This window comes from Myotis myotis, unplaced genomic scaffold (assembly GCF_014108235.1).
Source record: "Myotis myotis isolate mMyoMyo1 unplaced genomic scaffold, mMyoMyo1.p scaffold_m19_p_18, whole genome shotgun sequence".
NCBI lineage: Eukaryota > Metazoa > Chordata > Mammalia > Chiroptera > Vespertilionidae > Myotis > Myotis myotis.
The window spans coordinates 26,938,103-26,956,771 of NW_023416322.1; the positions used below are offsets into that span (position 1 = coordinate 26,938,103).

Below are 18,669 nucleotides of genomic sequence, written 5' to 3' on the forward strand. Positions count from 1 at the left end.
ACAAAGCGATAAATGCTATAGAGATCTATATATCACAGCTCAGAGGAGGGATGTTTAACTCTTCTGGGCATCAGTCATCAGGCACCAGGGAAGTTTTCCTAGAGGAGATAATTAAAGGCTGAAGGGTGAGCAGGAATCAGTCAAATGAAAAAGGTATTATAAAGATGATCCAGACAGAGGCACCAGCATGTGCAAAAGCAAGAACGATAAATAGTGCAAGATGGCTAGAGTATAAGGTGTCGTGTCCCTAATAGACATGGTCATAGACCAGGGGTGGGCAAACTTTTTGACTCGAGGGCCACAATGGGTTCTTAAACTGGACCGGAGGGCCGGAACAAAAGCATGGATGGAGTGTTTGTGTGAACTAATATAAATTCAAAGTAAACATCATTACATAAAAGGGTACGGTCTTTTTTTTTTTTTTAGTTTTATTCATTTCAAACGGGCCAGATCCGGCCAGCGGGCCGTAGTTTGTCAAAGGCTGTCATAGACCCTAGAAGCACATAGGAATACATTCTTAATGTTTCCTTAGGCTGGGTAGAATAACAGTTATTTGTTTGTTTGTTTAAAAACAACAAATTAATACCACTTACTACCCCATTTCACAACTTCTTCTTTTATAGTTATTTGTGAAATAGACATTTATGGGAGCCACTGAGATGTTTTTCTACTCTACTAAGAATGGGAGCCCTATAGCTCAGTCACAAGTTTAAAGTTAGACAATGAGAACAAGGCTTGGGGTAAGAAGACATCAGAGTCTCAGGATGTTTGGGGGTCAGAGGAGGAATAGGCATTTATTACATAGAGCAGTGGTTCTCAACCTTCCTAATGCTGCAACCCTTTAATACAGTTCCTCATGTTGTGGTGACACCCAACCATAAAATTATTTCTGTTGCTACTTCATAGCTGTAATGTTGCTACTGTTATGAATCGTAATGTAAATATCTGATATGCAGGATGTATTTAGGCGACCCCTGTGAAAGGGTCGTTCGACCCCCAAAGGGGTCGCGACCCACAGGTTGGGAACCGCTGACATAGAGTATCTTAGAAGCACAAGAGAAGTCTAAGCTTTATTCAAGTGTTGCATTGCCTTAGGGTAGTGATTTTCAGCCTTTTTTCATCTCCTGGCACATGTACTAATTACTAAAATTTTGCAGCACACCAAAAAATATATTTTTTGCCAATCTGACAAAAAGTAGGTATAATTTCAATTCATTCACACCAGATGGCTATTGTTGTGTTGGCTGTTGTCATTCATTTTTTTACTTGACAGTCTCAGGGAAAAGAGGTCAGTGCCTCTGACTAAATAGTCAGGTATTGCATGTTTTAAAAATTCTCGCAGCACACCACTTGAAAATCGCTGCCTTAGGGCATAATCCAAGAGACCTAGTAATCTGCACTTTTCTAGAAGCTGAGAAGAGTGCGTCATTAGCCTGCCAACTCTATTTTATTTAGCCTCTCTCATGGAAGCTTTCTCGCTCTGACCACATCTCACAAAAATGTTCTTACTTGTGGAGTATGGAAATCAAATACCCCTGCATGAGCCTTCTTGTGTGATATCAGCCCTTTGTGTCACTCTGCAAGGAGAGTCAGCTCAGGAAAGATGTCCACTGCAGAGGCTGTGGTTACCGTCCCCTGTTGCTGTCACTTTCCTTTTCAGACCAGTGTGTGCAGTGTGAAAAAGCGGCCCGATTTCTCCACGTCAGGCCAATGGGAGGTGGTCACGGAATCTGGAGGGAAAAAGGAGATGAATGTCTTCGATGGAGTCATGGTTTGCACCGGCCATCATACCAATGCTCACTTACCCTTGGAGAGCTTCCCTGGTGAGTAGCCTACCAGGAAGAAAGACCCTTGACCCATACCTGCAACCATGTCCCTGAGCAATGGGGGGATTTCATTCTGAGTGATTCTGACCTTGGGATGAAATAAGGCTCATCCTAATTCTGTATGTCCTCCTAAAAGATGTTGGGAGGTAGAGATAATGGTAACTTGGAGACTAGGGGAAAGTTATATTTAGTTTCACAATGACTTTAGTTTTTCTAAGAATCAAAAGAAAAAAAGGTGGAGTTGATGTGTATTAGGATTCTCAGCAATCAAGGAAACAAACAGAAATACTGAGTTTATAAGGAAGAAATTAAAGCTTAAGGAAAGAATTTATTACTGTTTGGGGCCTGGAATTTTAGGCTCAAGAGCGGTCTATGTATATTCTAGAGTTCATAAAAATATATAGTCCAATTGAAATGGGAGTAGGTATTTAAAGAGGATGAGAAGACAAAAGAGAATGGAGGTTTTCTGAAGCCATTTGTATATCTGAGTCTACCAGTCCAAAGTACAAACATCCTGGTTGAAGCAGACTATTTATGATACAGAAGTCACAAGGTTCTGCCCCGAGGCGATGGGGGGGGGGGTGGAATAGGCAAAAATATTCAGAAAGGCAAGTGTGCATCTGAGTAAAGGGAGAACATGTGGAGAGTATATGTTTTAAACTCTACACACTGCAAAAAAAAGATTTGTCAAATGATATCAGATAAACTATCACCTGATAATTATTTTCCCTTATCTTGCAGGAATTGAGAAGTTCAAAGGACAGTACTTCCATAGTCGAGATTATAAGAATCCAGAGAGTTTCACTGGAAAGAGAGTCATTGTAATTGGCATTGGGAATTCTGGAGGCGATCTGGCTGTGGAGATTAGCCACACAGCCAAGCAGGTTTGAATCAGCAAATTATTTACTTTGCTTCTCCAAGAAAGTATATTAAATTGTACTTATGAGAGGTGGTTTGTAAATCAAACATCCTATATAATAAAAGTCTAATATGCAAATTGACCATACAGCGGGAACGACCGGTGGAATGACCAGTCACTATGACGCACACTGACCACCAGGGGGCAGATGCTCAACGCAGGGGCTGCCCCCAGCCCGCAGGTCCCAGGCTGGCCAAGGCAGGTGCCAGCGGGGGCCCCACAACCACCCCGATTGCCCTGTAAGTCGCCCCACAAATTGGCCCTGATCGCCAGCCAGGCCTAGGGATCCTACCCATGCATGAATTTTGTGCACTGGGCCTCTACTTTTAAATAAAACTATAAATGTCAGAGTATCAAGGACATTTTATTACAAGAATTCTTGTGCTATAATGCTTTTGTGAAGAGAAAACATTCCTTTCTTTTTTTCCTAATCTACTTTTTATAAAATATGTTTCTATTGATTTTAGAGAGAGGAAGGGAGAGGGAGAGAAAGATAGGAACTTCAATGATAACAGAATCATCCATCAGCTGCCTCCTGCATGCCCCCTACTGGTTAGGGCTTGATCTGGATCTTAAAAATAATAGGTTTTGGAGCATTAAGAGGATAGGGGCTTTTCAAGGAGGTGTGATGACATTAAACAAAAAGCAGTGGTGATTAAGAGCAAGACATATTCTTGGTCAGTGAATACATCAATTTAATTGTAAGCTTAGAATCTGAGAAGGAAAATAGCAGGACATAAAAAAAGATTGTGCAGGCGCTGAAAACCCAGACTAATGAGTTTAAAGTGACTCTTGAGGAAAACAGGGTACTTTTAAAGGATTATGAACCAAAGAATGGTAAAAGCAAATAATTTTTTCCTATGCCCCAGGTTTTCCTCAGCACCAGGAGAGGGGCTTGGATCCTGAATCGTGTAGGAGACCAAGGATATCCTTTTGACGTGTTGTTCAACTCTCGACTTAAACATTTTTTGTCGAAGATTTGTGGTCAATCATTAGCAAACACATATTTGGAAAAAAGGATGAACCAAAGGTTTAACCACAAAATGTATGGCCTAAAGCCTAAACACAGGTATGTTCTCAGGATGGGATCAAACTCACAACCTGCGTCTGTGCCCTGACCAGGAATCAAACCTGCCACCTTTTGGTGTATGGGATGACACTCCAACCAACTGAGCCACACCAGCCAGAGAGGTACTAGTTCTTTTTACATGATGTCCAACAACAACAAAATCGTGGTAGAGAGCAGTGCATGAATCATTCATTCATTCATTCATTCGTCCAACAAACATTGAGCACCTCTTACAAGCCAAGCATTATACTGGGCATGAACTTACAGATATTAGAGATCTAATAGTAAAACTAATACAAATAATAACACCTTACCTTTTTAAGGACTTAATATGACAAGCACAGTACTAAATGAGTAATATGCATTATCTCACAACAGTCCTATAGATTGGCGTTTTCCCTCCATTTTACAAACATTGATATTTAGAGAAACTATCCCAAGAGCACACAAGAAATAAGTGGCAGATTCAAGAAGTGGATTTTACCTTAAATACTCTAATGGTTAGACAGACAATAGGATAAGATGGAGAAATGCATGGCATGCTATGAGGGCATCAAGGATGGAATCCTCACACAGCCAAGGAAGGAGAATGAAAGCATTTTTAGACACTGATTTTAAATCCAACTTTTTTCCCCCTCCAACTTTTTATTGTTCAAATGTTCAGATTTACTTCATACAAAATAGTAAGGATAATGAGCACCACTACCTTTTACTTAGATTCACTATATTTGCTTTCTCTCTCTCCCCCTCTCTCTAAAGATAGATCCACACATGTATATCATACATACTACATACATACATATTTTTTCTGAACCATTTAAATAGTAAGTTGCAATCATTAAGACACTTTACCCTAAATTATTCCGCATACGTTGCCTGCGAAAAAGGACATTCTCCTATATAAACATGAGACAATTATCACACTTGGAAAATTTAATATTGATAAAATATCATTATCTAATATATTCAAATTTACCAAGTTGCCCCAATAATATATATTTATAGCTTTTTTTAAAATCTAAAATCCTATCAGATATTGCATTTAGCTGTCCTGTCTCTTTAATTTCTCTTCATTTGAAATAATTCTCCTTTTTTAAAAAGATCCAAGCCAATTGTTTTGCAGAAAGTCGAGAAACCATACATGCACTCTCCAAATAAAACCATTCTTCCTTCACTTCTCTAACATCTTTCCTTTCAGTGCCATCCAGGGTACAACTTCTGCTCTGAGATCCTGATCTGTGCCAATATCCATTAGACCTTTCCCAAATTCCATGGATAGACCAAGATGGAGGCCTTTGGCATCTTGTTTAACCGCCTCCATCAAAACGGAATTTTACTTCCATGTTATTGATTTCTCTCTCCCTCCCTGCCCCCATGATCATTCTTCTTTCTTTATTTTTGGTCTTCATCACTACTCACAGAGCTCTGAGTCAGCATCCAACAGTCAATGATGACCTGCCAAATCGTATAATTTCTGGCTTGGTGAAGGTGAAAGGAAATGTCCAGGAATTCACGGAGACGGCTGCCATATTTGAAGACGGCTCCAGGGAGGATGACATTGATGCTGTGATCTTTGCCACAGGCTATAGCTTCGCATTTCCTTTCCTTGAAGATTCTGTCAGGGTAGTAAGAAACAAGATATCCCTGTATAAAAAAGTCTTCCCTCCTAGCCTGGAAAAGCCAACTCTTGCCATTATAGGGTTGATCCAGCCCTTGGGTGCCATTATGCCCATTTCAGAGCTCCAAGGACGCTGGGCCACTCAAGTATTTAAAGGTAAGTAACCATGCAACTTGACTACTTAGTAATTACTTGTAGTATGTTTAATTCTATTTATGTTCTTGCTTTTATTTTTTTAGTTAAAATTTTCAATGTTGTCATAATTGCAGGGATCCCCATTTTCACCACACTTCCCTCACCTCCACCGCTCCCCTCCCCACCCCGCCTTCCCGCTCTCCCTCCCTTCCACTCTCTCTGAAAAGCAATGGAAAAAAATATCCTCAGGTGAGGATTAAAGAAAAAAAATAATAGTAAACTGATAACTTAAAATAAGAAGAGGAAGATAAAAAAATGTGGTGAAAATATAATACGTATCCGAACGAGTAAACACTGCAAGAACAGTATCAATGAATTAAGAAAGAATTGTACCACAGGATATTGTATATGTTAATAGAAGTTTTTCTTTATTTTTAATTTTTTGCTTTTGATAAATTGGCTGCCTCTCCAAGGCAAGAAATATACCTCCTTCCCATAATGTTTCTAGTTAATAGAAGTAAAAGTTATGGTTGTACTATAAGAAGCAATTTGGAAATCAACTCTCAGAATATGTTTCACAAGCTTCATAAGGGACCTCTGCTTAATCTCAAGTGAAGCATTTCAGTGTTCCCTCATCAACTTACGAATATAAGTAATAATTCCCAAATGAGAAAGCACATGGCAAAATACAGGAGTCTATTTCTTGAGTGTTGAATTTCTGAGTCTCACATTTTAAGAGGGACACCAGGAGAATAACTGGCGTGTGCCCAGAGGATGGCAACCAACATGGCAGAGCATGTGAAACCTATGATGTCAGGAACTGGTGCTCTGCTGATGATGATAAGATTTGAATTAGTTATGACAGTTGTTTTCAAATATTTGAAGGCCTGTCATATAAGATTAGACTCCGTGGCTTCAAAAGGCAGAGCTAAGTCCAACGGTGCAAGTTGCATGGAAGTAGATTTGGGGATCAATAAAAAGAGTATGTTCCAGCAACTAGAGCAGCCACGCAATTAAATCATCTCCTCAGAAGGTAATGAGATCCCTGTCAGCAAAGTATCTTAAGCAAGTATCTTCCAAAGACAAAGTAGAATAGAGAATGCTACTGTTGTTAATTTATATTATTATATTATGGTGGTGCTAGGATAAAGTGATCAAGTGAAGGTTTAACCTCCTTGAGTACAGAAAACTATCCTGTATTTCTTTGAATTCTCCAAAACACAGTAATTGTTAATAGGATTATTGTTCCTACTGAGGTAGCTTTACACTTACATCTTTGTTGTTTCTCTTTAGGGCTAAAGACATTGCCCTCACAAAGTGAAATGATAACAGAAATAACTAAGGAACAAGAGCAAATGGCAAAAAGGTGAGAAATTCTCCCAGGGAAATATGTGCTTAATTTTTCCATTTAATAAGAACAATATTGTACTATCTTTATCTTCATTGTGTTTGTTAGTTGAAGGATTTAGATTGTATTGCGAAGGAAAAGGAAATAATAGTTTGTGACAACAGAATGAAGAAATAGTACCAAGTGGTTTAGATATGGATGGGAAAGAAGAGACAAGCTTAAGAAAAGTGTTTTAAATCCTATATGTAGGGCCTAAAAGCAATTGTCAAGTAGGAAAAAACCCTTGAAGAGAAAATGGTTTTTATAACTATTATTTGAAATGCTAAGTAGAGCCGCCAGAGAAAGGAAGAGTGAGAATGAATTGAGTGATAGATATGGTTGAATTCCAAATCCACCGGTAGGCTTACAAAACTGCAGAGGCCACTATTCTCACTGGCTCCTGGTATGAATAGTCTGTGTGATTTGCAAAGGCGGTAGCATCAGCCAGCTGCTTAGTGCTTGGGCGGACACAGTAATTTGAGCAATCTGAATTTCAGAACTGAGCTTATTCACTGGTCAATTTTATTTGGACACAGTGGAAGTTGATGGTTAAGTTCCTAAAATTTTGTGCTCAAGTCAGAGGCACAATCATCCAAGCCTAAAGACGTAGTTTTTCTTGAATTGGTTATACTAGCGTACCTCTTCCCTACGTTGGAGGAGAAAGAGTTTTTATTTAACCCTGATACCCTTTCCAGGTCTTCTAGTTTCCTCTTTCCTTTCACTGCCAAATGTCTGCAATAAATATTCTGCATTGTATGCTCTAAATTCTCACCCTTTCCTCCTCCGAAGGTCCCTGCATTGTAACTCCTTGCTACGGCTCCCTTCAAAGTCATCCATGCCCAACTTCATTTTCCTTCCTGAGTTTGACACTTTTAAACATCTCATCCTTCTTGGAGTGCTTGCTTTCCTTGCTCTTCTGGTACTAAAATATCTTATTTCAACTTTTCTGTTCCCCTTACTTTGACTTATTTTTGTCTGGCCACCTGACTGAGCAGTCCCTAAGGATATAATTTTCCCTTTAGTGAGGGTCCGTTATGTACATACACTAAATGGTTTATATGTATGAGTTTATCTATCCCTCATAACAACCCTACAAGGCAGGTACTAGTGAATCTCTTTGTGAAAGATGCATGAATACTACAGCTTGCAACCCAGTAGAGGATAAATGTATGTCTATAAATACTTGAGCCAACATAACATCCGTAAGGAACACCTCCCAAATTCTGTCCTGTCTTATCTTCTCTTCGAAACTTTAGAATCTGTCAGTTCCTGTGGAATTTCATTTACCAGTTCTACTTCAAATTTATTTTCTATTTTTTCCCCCTGTCCTTGTTTTGGAGTCTCTTAATAAGCCCATCTAATTTCAATTCATTTGACTTGGCTTTTTCTCTTCCTTTCTGTCCCACTGCTCTTTGTTTTATTTTTATTCTAGAAAATAAATAAAATAAAATAAAATAAAATAAAATAAAATAAAATAAAATAAAATAAAATAAAATAAAAAGAAAGTTACCAGTTAGCTCTCTAAATCTCAATCCTTCCACACAGGTATCATCATTACCACATTTTCCCTCTAAAAATCCCTTTTAGCTTTTCAAATCTGCACGTGGTGTAATCATCCCACCTGGCTCTATTTGGAGCGTTACTTCCTCTTGTGGAATAAGTCATCCGCCCCCCTCCTTTCAAGATTCTGAATTAACGTTGGCCATCCGAAGTTGTGCTCTGTGGACCCCATTACCACTGCCCCCATGAAACAGTTGAGAGTCCACAACTTCAGAATGTTTATGATGGGTTCTCTCTTTCTGATAAAATCAGAGTCCTCTGTATCTGGAACTGCTATACTTGCCTCTCTCTATCCATCCTTGTTTTCCACAACATTCCTCCCCTACTGTAAGGCAGTGCCTACAGATATTTTGTACTTACATCCTACTCTCATTCCTGCTTAATTCCTTCACCCTGCTGTCCCCCTGACTTGTAAGACTTTCCTCTTTGTTGTCAGCTTGTTTGTATCTTCCACATCCTTCGAGGACTTATTATGGTCCTATTTTAACTACCCTCTTCTACATTTTTATTTAGCAGTGTAAGATCACATGATTTTCCAAAAGTCTTATATTCTATGTTTCATGTGTGTCTATCTTATATTCTTGTCCTTCAGAATAGAGACAATATCTTATCTTTCTTCTCTATTTTCCATATACCTCCTAGTATACAGGATACTAATAACAGATACTTAGAAAGCACTGATTAATTGACTGACTGATTGGCTGATTGACGAAATTGTTGATAGGCCATGGCTTTTGTCTTCTCTGCTTCAGGTATGTGGAGAGTCAGCGCCATACCATTCAGGCAGACTATATGGACACCATGGAGGAGCTTGCTGAGCTGGTGGGCGTTAGGCCCAATCTGCTGTCTCTTGCTTTCACCGACCCCATCCTGGCATGGCAGTTATTATGGGGACCCTCTACTCCAATCCAGTATCGTCTACAGGGTCCCGGAAAGTGGAGTGGAGCTCGAAAAGCCATCCTCACCACAGAAGATCGCATCAGGAAGCCTATGATGACAAGAGTAGTTGAAAGCAGCGATTCCATGACTTCAACAATAACAATGGCCAGGTTTATGCTAGCCATTGTTATCTTTGCTATCATGATAACCTATTTTTAGCTGTCCCATTGGGGAGCTGGATCTAGAGATGCCTTCAGAATCTGACAAGATTGAACAACTCTTGAGTTTCACCTTGCCCAGAAATCTTTTATTTCTCTTTCCAAAGCATTAATCCTCTTTCCTCTTTCCCCTACAAGGAAATTCCAGCTTTTCATTCATATTGACTTATCTCCCTTCTTCTTATGACCCATCATATTTTCCTGCCAGCCATCCCTAGTCTGTGAGCTCTGATACTCTGTTAGTCATCTTTTTATGTCCTTAGCAGAATTATTACATGATGGGTGCTTAATAAATGTTTGTTGTTATCAAATATTATGGTGGGGAGCAGAAGTCAATATCTGTATAAGAAATGGGTGACTCCATGTAACTCAGCTTCTGATAGGATTTCGTTTTCTATCAGAAGCTCAATCTTTTGTTTGTTTTTAATATTGTAATTAAATGTGTTTCCTGGGGATAAAAAGAAATAACGGTCTTGTAACAGTTGTATATACCTAAGATATATACACACTTAAACATTTCGTCTCATTAGCTATTCACTAGTGTATCTGATATCTGGTCTTTTTGACTCTTTTTCCCTCAGCAAAAGGTCTTTATTATCTCAATGAAGAAACTACCTTAAACTTTCTAGGCTCATGGGTCATTCCAATCATCTAGCATTTGTCAGAAAGTTCAACTTTGTTGGAAAACTTGAGATTTTAAATTAGCTGTCCTATCTTTTTTGATCTTAGTTCTCATGTTAGAATCCAACAAGACCTTACCTTGGGAAACATGATACGTAACTGCCTACTGTTGTAGTGTGGCCTAACAAATGTTATTTGGTTTGTCTCCCACCACTCCTGTGTTTTCTCTTCCAACCCTTCTCACACATAAATAAGAAGTATTTGAAAATGTCATTTCTACATTAAATTAGAATTGATATTAATTAACTATAGGGGCATTCAGAGGAAAGGGTGGTGTGGAGGAAGTAAAGAGTAAAGGTGATCAAATATATGATGATGGAAGAAATTTGACTTTGGCTGGTGGGCACCGATGATATAGCATAGAATTGTACACTTGAAATCTATTTAATTTTATTAACCAATGTCTCCCCAATAAATTTAATTAAAAAGATGCCTGGCAAGTGTGGATCAGTGGTTGAGTGTTGACCCATGAACCAGGAGGTCACCATTCAATTCCCAGTCAAGGCGCATGCCTGGGTTTTGGGCCCAATCTCCAGTAGGGGGCGTGCAGGAGGCAGCCGATCAACTATTCTCTCTCATCATTGATGTTTCTCTCTCTTCCTCCTCCTTTCTCTCTCTGAAAAAAAAATTTAATTAAAAAGGAAAAATAAATATAAAGTCATTCTGCTTATAACAGTTCTCCTTGTATCATATAGTGTAGTTCTGAAAAACAGCAAATGAAATGAAAAGCAAGGACTCCAGCTCTGACCAGTGCCATTGTTGATTCTGTTTTCTAATCGGTAGAAGTTATGCTGTGTGTTTGTCTCACAGAGAAGTTAATTAAGTGTTAGCTGTTAGGCACACTTAGTTTCATGAATTAAGGTACTGCGTATACTAGCCAGATGTATGTTCATAAGTAACTGTTGTGCAATACATTTTGGGATCAATGCCTATTACTCAGCAAAAGATAAATTTGAAAAACTGAAAGAACAACATTTGAAATTATTATCTTTCCCAATATAAATACACATAAGAGAACCAAAAAGTGAGAATCACAACTTCTTTCTAAGCATATAATTATTTGGACAATTTCCTGCCCTTTGGCCTAATTTACCTATGACAATGCCTTTTGGTAATTAGAGAATTAACAACCAATATTACTTCGTAGGTCTTTTTCCTTCCCTAATCCTTATGATGCTGGGGATTTATAATCTATTAAAATGGACCTAGTATCTTTTAATCTGTAGATTACTTCAAAAGTAAATTGAAGGTTGCTTGTTATTTTTTTATTTCTTTCTTTTAACGTGTCAGTGTTCCTCTTTCAGCGAGTAAGTTTGTGAATTAATAGTCCTTTCATAATATAATTCCTAATTATCAGCAACAACACCCTAGTTTGCTTTGAAAACTTTTTTATTCTAAATTCATTAACTGTCTCATTCTCCTTATAATTTGAAAGGTTACAAAAAAAATCACTGGTTAACTTCTAAACCAAGCTAAAAGTAAAATATGAATAGGAAACCGAACTCAAAACAATTCAGTTACTACAAACCCATAATAACTAATAAATATGCACTAATATTCATCAATTTATCATATCTTGCAATTATACAAAATGGTCATATTATTTCTCCTATTAGATTATACAATAGAATGCATCCATATAGAGCCAAAAAGTATGGACATGCTCAAAAAGCAAACTGATGGGGTATGTCAAAGCCACACGGAAGCCCACTGAAGGTGTCCCCAATGGTCAAATATGTAACAATTTAAGCAATAAAATAAATCACCTGATACTAGATTATAAAAAATACCCATGAGTCTGTATTAATACAAATCTCTATATACAAAAGGCTAAAATGCAACGTGTCCCCGTGGGAGTTTGACTGGGAGACCAAAAGTTCTATTGCTCGCTATGATGTGTGCTGACCACCAGGGGGAAGCACAGAACAAAGGAAGGCCCTGGCCAGCAGCTGGCAGCTGGGGAAGGGAGGCTCAGGCTGACAGCTGGAAGGTCCCAATCAGCCCTGATCACCAGCCAGGCCTAGGGATCCTACCCATGCACGAATTTCATGCACCGGGCCTCTAGTGTTTTAATAAATTATTAAGAGGGGAAGAATACACAAATCTCCAACCCAGAATTCCAAATAATTTATGTAGACACTCTGCCTTTGTCAGACTATATATCACTTGGTTCTCTCACCTGTTTCCTTCTTGAGCTAGTAAATTCCATAGAGGAAGATACTTTGTAAGTAATCTGTATGTTGCTAGTGCTGCCTAAAACACATGACCTGAGTTCGGTAATGATTACTTAATTGAATAAATAAATTTGACATAAGAAGTAAAAGTATGAATGTATTTTTAAAGGATGAAATAATATAGTGAATATATCTCAACATAAATAAATACACACATACATAAAAAGTATTATTGAAGAGAGTAAGGAGTGCTTAACATTTTGCAATGTCTGTGGGGCAAGACTGTTCTAGAAAATATTCTGGAATAGATCACTGATCTGAGTCAGCACGTCATCTCTAATGTCCTGTTTGGTTTGAAACACAAATGATATGTCCTGTCTATAACTTATAGGCATACCTTAGAGATAGTGTGATTTCAGTTCCAGACCACCATAATAAAACAAGTACTGCAATAAATTGAGTCTTAGTCATTTTGCTGGTGGAGGGTCTTGCCCTCAATTTTTTAAAAAATGCAACACCTCTGAGACTCAATCAAGCAAAGCACAGTAAAATGAGGTATTCTGTAAATTCTCAAACACACATCTACTACTCCTTCTTGCCTGTGAAAGTCAGTATCTTGAGGAGAAACTAAGATGGCGGCATAGATAAACACCGGGAAATTGCCGCTCCCACAACAATTGAAAAATACCCTAAAGGACAGAGTGGACATCACCCAGAACAACAGAAAGGCTGGCTGAGTGTAAATTCTACAACTAGAAGGAAAGAAAAGCACGCTGAGAGCCAGAGGCGCTGCGGAGGTGAAGTGCAGAGGTACGGCGGCGCGCGCGCGCGGGCAGAAAGGGGGTGGCACCTGAGGACGCGGCTGTTTTTTTGAATCACAAGCTCCTGACTGCTCTGAACTCCGGTTCTGGGAAGTCTCTGGGGACTCAGGACTCATACGGGGAGGAGCGGACTCTCGGGCAGCGGGCGAACTTGAGTGCGGCTTTCCCTCAGAGGTGCTTGCAGCCACTACCGGGACACTGAGACCCGCGACTCCCGGCGGAGAATCGGCCGTAGCTGCTTTCTCTGCTCTTTGACTCCCTGAGACCCCGCCCCACCCAGGCTGCGGCAGAGGCTTTTGCATGTGAATGTACCTAACTGCAGCCGAACCAGGCAGACCCGGAACTTCCAAGAGAAGGCCCAAGGCCCCGCAGCGGCTTGCATTGCTTCACAGCTGAGCCTCTTCCTGGCTCCTGCTGTGTGGCCTCAGGCAGAGGCTGAATTAGCACCTCCTTAGATCCAGGAGCCACTGTACCCAGTGGTCAGAGAGGGACCATCCAGATTGCAATTCCTCAGATCCATAAGGGACACACTCAGGGAGCAGACTCAGTGAGCACCAAAGCCCCACTGAAGCAAGTCTTGCCCCAGAAGGGTGTCTTCAGCACAGAAGTTCTCCCACTTTAGACACAGCTGATTCTCACAGCCAATTGGCCTGGAGGTCAATTCCTCCCAGTGATCCTACAACAACCAAGGCACCAAGAGTGCACCAAGAGTGTCCACCCCAGGTAACTGGGGAGGCTGAGCCACTGGGCCCTACAGGACACCTGGCACGCAGGGCCACTCTATCAACACAGGGAAGCAGCCAAAATGCGGAGACAAAGAAACAGGGCACAAATGGCAGAAATGGAGGAAAGCAAACGACTGGATATAGAGTTCAAGGCCACGTTTATAAGGTTTTTCAAGAATTTTATGGAAACCGCCGATAAATTTAATGAATCCCTCAATAAGTATAGTGAGACCATGGAGGACATGAAAAAGGACCAACTAGAAATTAAGCATACACTGACTGAAATAAAGAATAATTTACAGAGATCCAACAGCAGACAAGAGGATCCCAAGAATCAAGTCAAAGATTTGAAATACAAAGAAACAAAAAATACCCAACCGAAAAAGAAAAAAGAAAAGAGATTCCAAAAATATGAAGATAGTGTAAAGAACCTCTGGGACAACTTCAAGCGTACCAACATCAGAATTATAGGGGTACCAGAAGGAGAGAGAGGGCAAGATATTGAAGAAATATGACAGAAAACCTTTTTGAAGAAATAATGACAGAAAACTTCCCCTACCTGGTGAAAGAAATGGACTTACAAGTCCAGGAAGCGCAGAGAACCCCAAACAAAAGGAATCCAAAGAGGACCACACCAAGACACATCATAATTAAAATGCCAAGAGCAAAAGATAAAGAGAGAATCTTAAAAGCAGCAAGAGAAAGACAGTCAGTTACCTACAAGGGAGTACCCATACAACTGTCAGCTGATTTCTCAACAGAAACCATGCAGGCCAGAAGAGACTGGCAAGAAATATTCAAAGTGATGAATAGCAAGAACCTGCAACCAAGATTGCTTTATCCAGCAAAGCTATCATTCAGAATAGAAGGTCAGATAAAGAGCTTCACGGATAAGAAAAAGCTAAAGGAGTTCATCACCACCAAACCAGCATTATATGAAATGCTGAAAGGTATTCTTTAAGAAGAGGAAGAAGAAAAAGGAACTCTTACCATTTGCCACAGCATGGATGGAACTGGAGAGCGGATAAATACCACAGGATCTCACTCATTTGTGGAATATAATGAACAACATAAACTGATGAACAAGGACTGATCCAGAGATGGAGAGGCATTGATTGGACTGTCGGGCCTTGGAGGGAAGGTAGGGGAGGGTAGGGGTAAGGGGGAAAGATCAACCAAAGGACTTATATGCAAGCATATAGGCCTAACCAATGGACACGGACAACGGGGGGGTGAGGGCATGAGCCGGGGGGGGCGGGGGGGTAGAGGGTAACGTGGGGACAAGGACACATATGTAATATCTTAATCAATAAAAAATATATTATATATAAAAAAAAAAAAGAAAGTCAGTATCTTACCACAAGAAAGAAGGAGTGGTAGATGTCTTCCTTGGTCGTCACTGCTGCCTTGATCCTCACAGCTGCTTCTCCCTGCTTTCTCAAACTCCCACCTTCTTGAAGCACCCGCTATCTCTAGCTCAGTGGTTCTCGACCCTCCTAATGCCGCGACCCTTTAATACAGTTCCTCATGTTGTGGTGACCCCCAACCATAAAATTATTTTCGTTGCTACTTCATAACTGTAATTTTGCTACTGTTATGGATCGTATTGTAAATACTAGCTGATTAACACAAAAACATACTTCTATTATTTTCCAGTAGGTGGAGCTGGATCACAAGGTTTTTAGCTCTGTGAGATCTCAGCATTGTCTGCCTTGACCTCTCTCTGGTCAGTGTAGCCAGGATGCCTTGGGGTGGGCTGGGGAATCCCTACACTCCTTTGTTGTTTTATAGTCGTTTTTGTTGTTGTTGTTGTTTTACATTCAGTAATGGAGACCTCGGTCCTCTGCCAGGGTCCTCCCTGTGTTCTGGTTAAAGAGTGTACCCTTTGCTTAGGGAGAAATGTGATTCTGCAGTATTAGGTGTGTGCCCTTGGGCACGCAGTTAATGTGGTCTACAACCTGACATCAAGGGCAAAGGGAGGCAACCTCTGGGAGGTTAAGGGTAGGCGGCCAGGCTTTGTGGCTTTGCTTCGCTGTCTGAATTGCCAACAGCCCGACAACTGTGGCCGCTCTCCCTTGGTGTGTTTTTGCCCAGGTCTCTGTGCTCAGCTGCAGCTATTGCTGCTCATTCCTGCAGGAGTGTTCATGTACCAGCCGTGGGCAAACTATGGCCCGCGGGCCAGATCCGGCCTGTTTGAAATGAATAAAACTAAAAAAAAAAAAGACCGTACCCTTTTATGTAATGATGTTTACTTTGAATTTATATTAGTTCACACAAACACTCTAGCCATGCTTTTGTTCCGGCCCTCCGGTCCAGAGTTTAAGAACCCATTGTGGCCCTGGAGTCAAAAAGTTTGCCCACCCCTGATCTCTGCTCCTCCCAGATGAATGGTGTGTCGGTGACAACCAGATTCCTCTCTCCCTGGATGAGCTCCTGGCTACTGGGCTGTGTTTCTGGCTCGTATTGTCAGTGTAGGTAGCTAGTTCTTGCTATGAGGAAATAGCTAGTTATTAATATAAGGAGAAATGCAAAGGGGAACTAAAAAAATCTTAATAAACTGGGAAGCAGAAGCAGGTAACAGAGCAGAATTCCATCTAGTTTACTGGTAAACACTCATTCACACACTCCAGAGAACCGCCCCCCCAAAACTCCCCCCACTCCTCACCAGGAGACTTAATTCTCGGAACAGGATAGGAAAAGCTAGCCTGGGAACAATCAAAAAGGTGATCAGATTGGATAGAGTGGATAGAGGACATGAAACCCCAAGAAAACTTACTGGGAAGAGGGCCCAATCCAGGCCTGGAAAAGTTAGGAATTTGGGCTGGATAGTGTGGTTCTTTGTTCTTTACCTAAACCTAGAAGATATATGGAGGATTAATAGGAGCCTGTGGCAGTGCTTTAGAGCTCACCCTCTATGTCCCCCAAGGTGTATTAATTCCCCTTAATCCTATATAATAAAAGCCTAATATGCAAATCGAGCAAACGGCGGGACAACTGGTGGAACAACCAGTTGCTATGACTCACACTTACCACCAGATGTTCAACGCAGAAGCTGCCCCAGCCCGCAGGCCACAGGCCAGCCAAGACGGGTGCAAGCGGGGGATGCACAGTTGCCCCACTGGTTGCCCCACAAATTGGCCCTGTGACAGAAAAAGACATTTGGAACAATCTCTTAGGTGGTCTGTGTAACATGTGTGAGTGACAAGGGTTGGTAGTACGGAATGAGACATCCATCTATAATAATAAAAGCGTAATATGCTAATTACCCACAAAGCTCCAGCAGGTGGGACTGTAGCAGCAGCGGTAGGCGGGGGGCGGGGCCCGGGGGCCAAGGCCCTTGCACGTGCATCAGGCCTCTAGTATAATAATAACACAAAGTAAGAATTGTTAAATACCATTCATTATCAGTAAAAGCCTGGATTTGTCCCAAATCCAGGACTATCTTTGCCCTCTTCTGCCTAGTATTTATTCCTCGGTTGTTTTTGTTGTTGCTCTCTTTCTTGAATTTCATTTCTTCTGGGGTTGCTCACTGCATATACTGTTTCTTAGCTTGGAATAGCTTTCCCCTTCTTTTTAGGTGGGCATTTTACTAATTTAAGGTTATTTCCTAATCACCCCTTCCCTGGGCCCCCAAACTGACTGCTCCCTACAGCACTTAGGGGTTTTTGTTTTTTTACTTATTGAGGCTCAGTGCACAAAATTCGTGCACTAGAGAGGTGGGTCCCTCAGCCTGGCCTGAATCCTCTCGCAGTCCTCGACCCCTCGGGGGATGTCTGGCGTAAGCTGGCAGTCAGACATCCCTCTTGCAGCCCGGGGCTCTTGCAGTGGAGGACCCCTTGCTCCTTACCACCTGCCTGCAGTGGAGGTGGGAGAGGCTCCCACCACCGCTATCACACTCTCCAGGTGAGCCCAGCTTTTGGCTGAGCAGCACTCCCCCTTTGGGAGCACACTGACCATCAGGGAACAGCTCCTACTTTGAGCGTCTGCCCCCTTGTGGTCAGTGGAGTCATAGCGACCCATCATTCTGCTGCTCGGTTGATTTGCATATTACGGTTTTATTATATAGGGTTGATTTTTTACAGAGAGGAAGGGAGAGGGATAGAGAGTTAGAAACATCCATGAGAGAGAACCATCCATCAGCTGCCTCCTGCACACTCCCTACTGGGGATGTGCCCGCAACCAAGGTCCATGCCCTTGACCGGAATGGAACCCGGGACCCTTTAGTCCACAGGCCGACGCTCTATCCACTGAGCCAAACAGGTCAGGGCCAGCCCTTAGTTTTAACCTCGAGCAATCCTGCCGTCAGTGGGAAGCCCGGGTTCTTATTCCCTCTAGGAACCCACCTCTCCGGGTCGCCTACGACCAAGAAACCGCTTTTGGCGAAACTGAGGCCAGGTGAGCGGCCGGGAAGAAAGCACCGGTCCTCCGGGTACTGAACACGGGAGACTGGGTGGCAGCCCGAGTGACGTTCGGGGACCGCGTCCATCCGCACGCGAGGCCCGGACTCAGCGAACCGCTCCCCAGGGCAGTCCCGCGCGCAGAGGCGCCGGTGCGGCCCCTGGTTGACTGCGGCGGACGCCCCGCCCGGCGCCGGAGGCTGCGCGCGGCTGCCCACCATCGAGGCGGCAGCGCTAGAGAGGCCGGCGGGCACGGGCAC

General features: G+C 41.7%; 1 protein-coding gene and 1 long non-coding RNA gene across 8 annotated transcripts in view; one reads left to right on the plus strand and one right to left on the minus strand.

Moving 5' to 3' along the window:
* The window catches only part of LOC118673357 (flavin-containing monooxygenase 5), a 37,852-nt gene extending 27,130 nt beyond the window's left edge, over window positions 1-10,722 (plus strand). For all 7 annotated transcript variants that reach the window (XM_036344048.1, XM_036344045.1, XM_036344047.1 and 4 more), the window contains 6 exons: window positions 1,661-1,823; window positions 2,568-2,710; window positions 3,615-3,814; window positions 5,236-5,588; window positions 6,861-6,933; window positions 9,267-10,722. In XM_036344048.1, coding sequence (XP_036199941.1) covers window positions 1,661-1,823; window positions 2,568-2,710; window positions 3,615-3,814; window positions 5,236-5,588; window positions 6,861-6,933; window positions 9,267-9,612 — 1,278 coding nt within the window. In that variant the 3' untranslated portion in view covers window positions 9,613-10,722. The remainder of the gene's footprint in view (window positions 1-1,660; window positions 1,824-2,567; window positions 2,711-3,614; window positions 3,815-5,235; window positions 5,589-6,860; window positions 6,934-9,266) is intronic.
* On the minus strand, window positions 1,246-18,551 carry LOC118673359. Its single transcript, XR_004973355.1, has 4 exons — window positions 18,356-18,551; window positions 17,043-17,152; window positions 5,234-5,429; window positions 1,246-1,730 (listed from the first exon to the last, which is right to left on the minus strand). It is a non-coding gene; the product is annotated as an uncharacterized LOC118673359 (long non-coding RNA).
* Window positions 18,552-18,669: the final 118 nt, after the last annotated feature.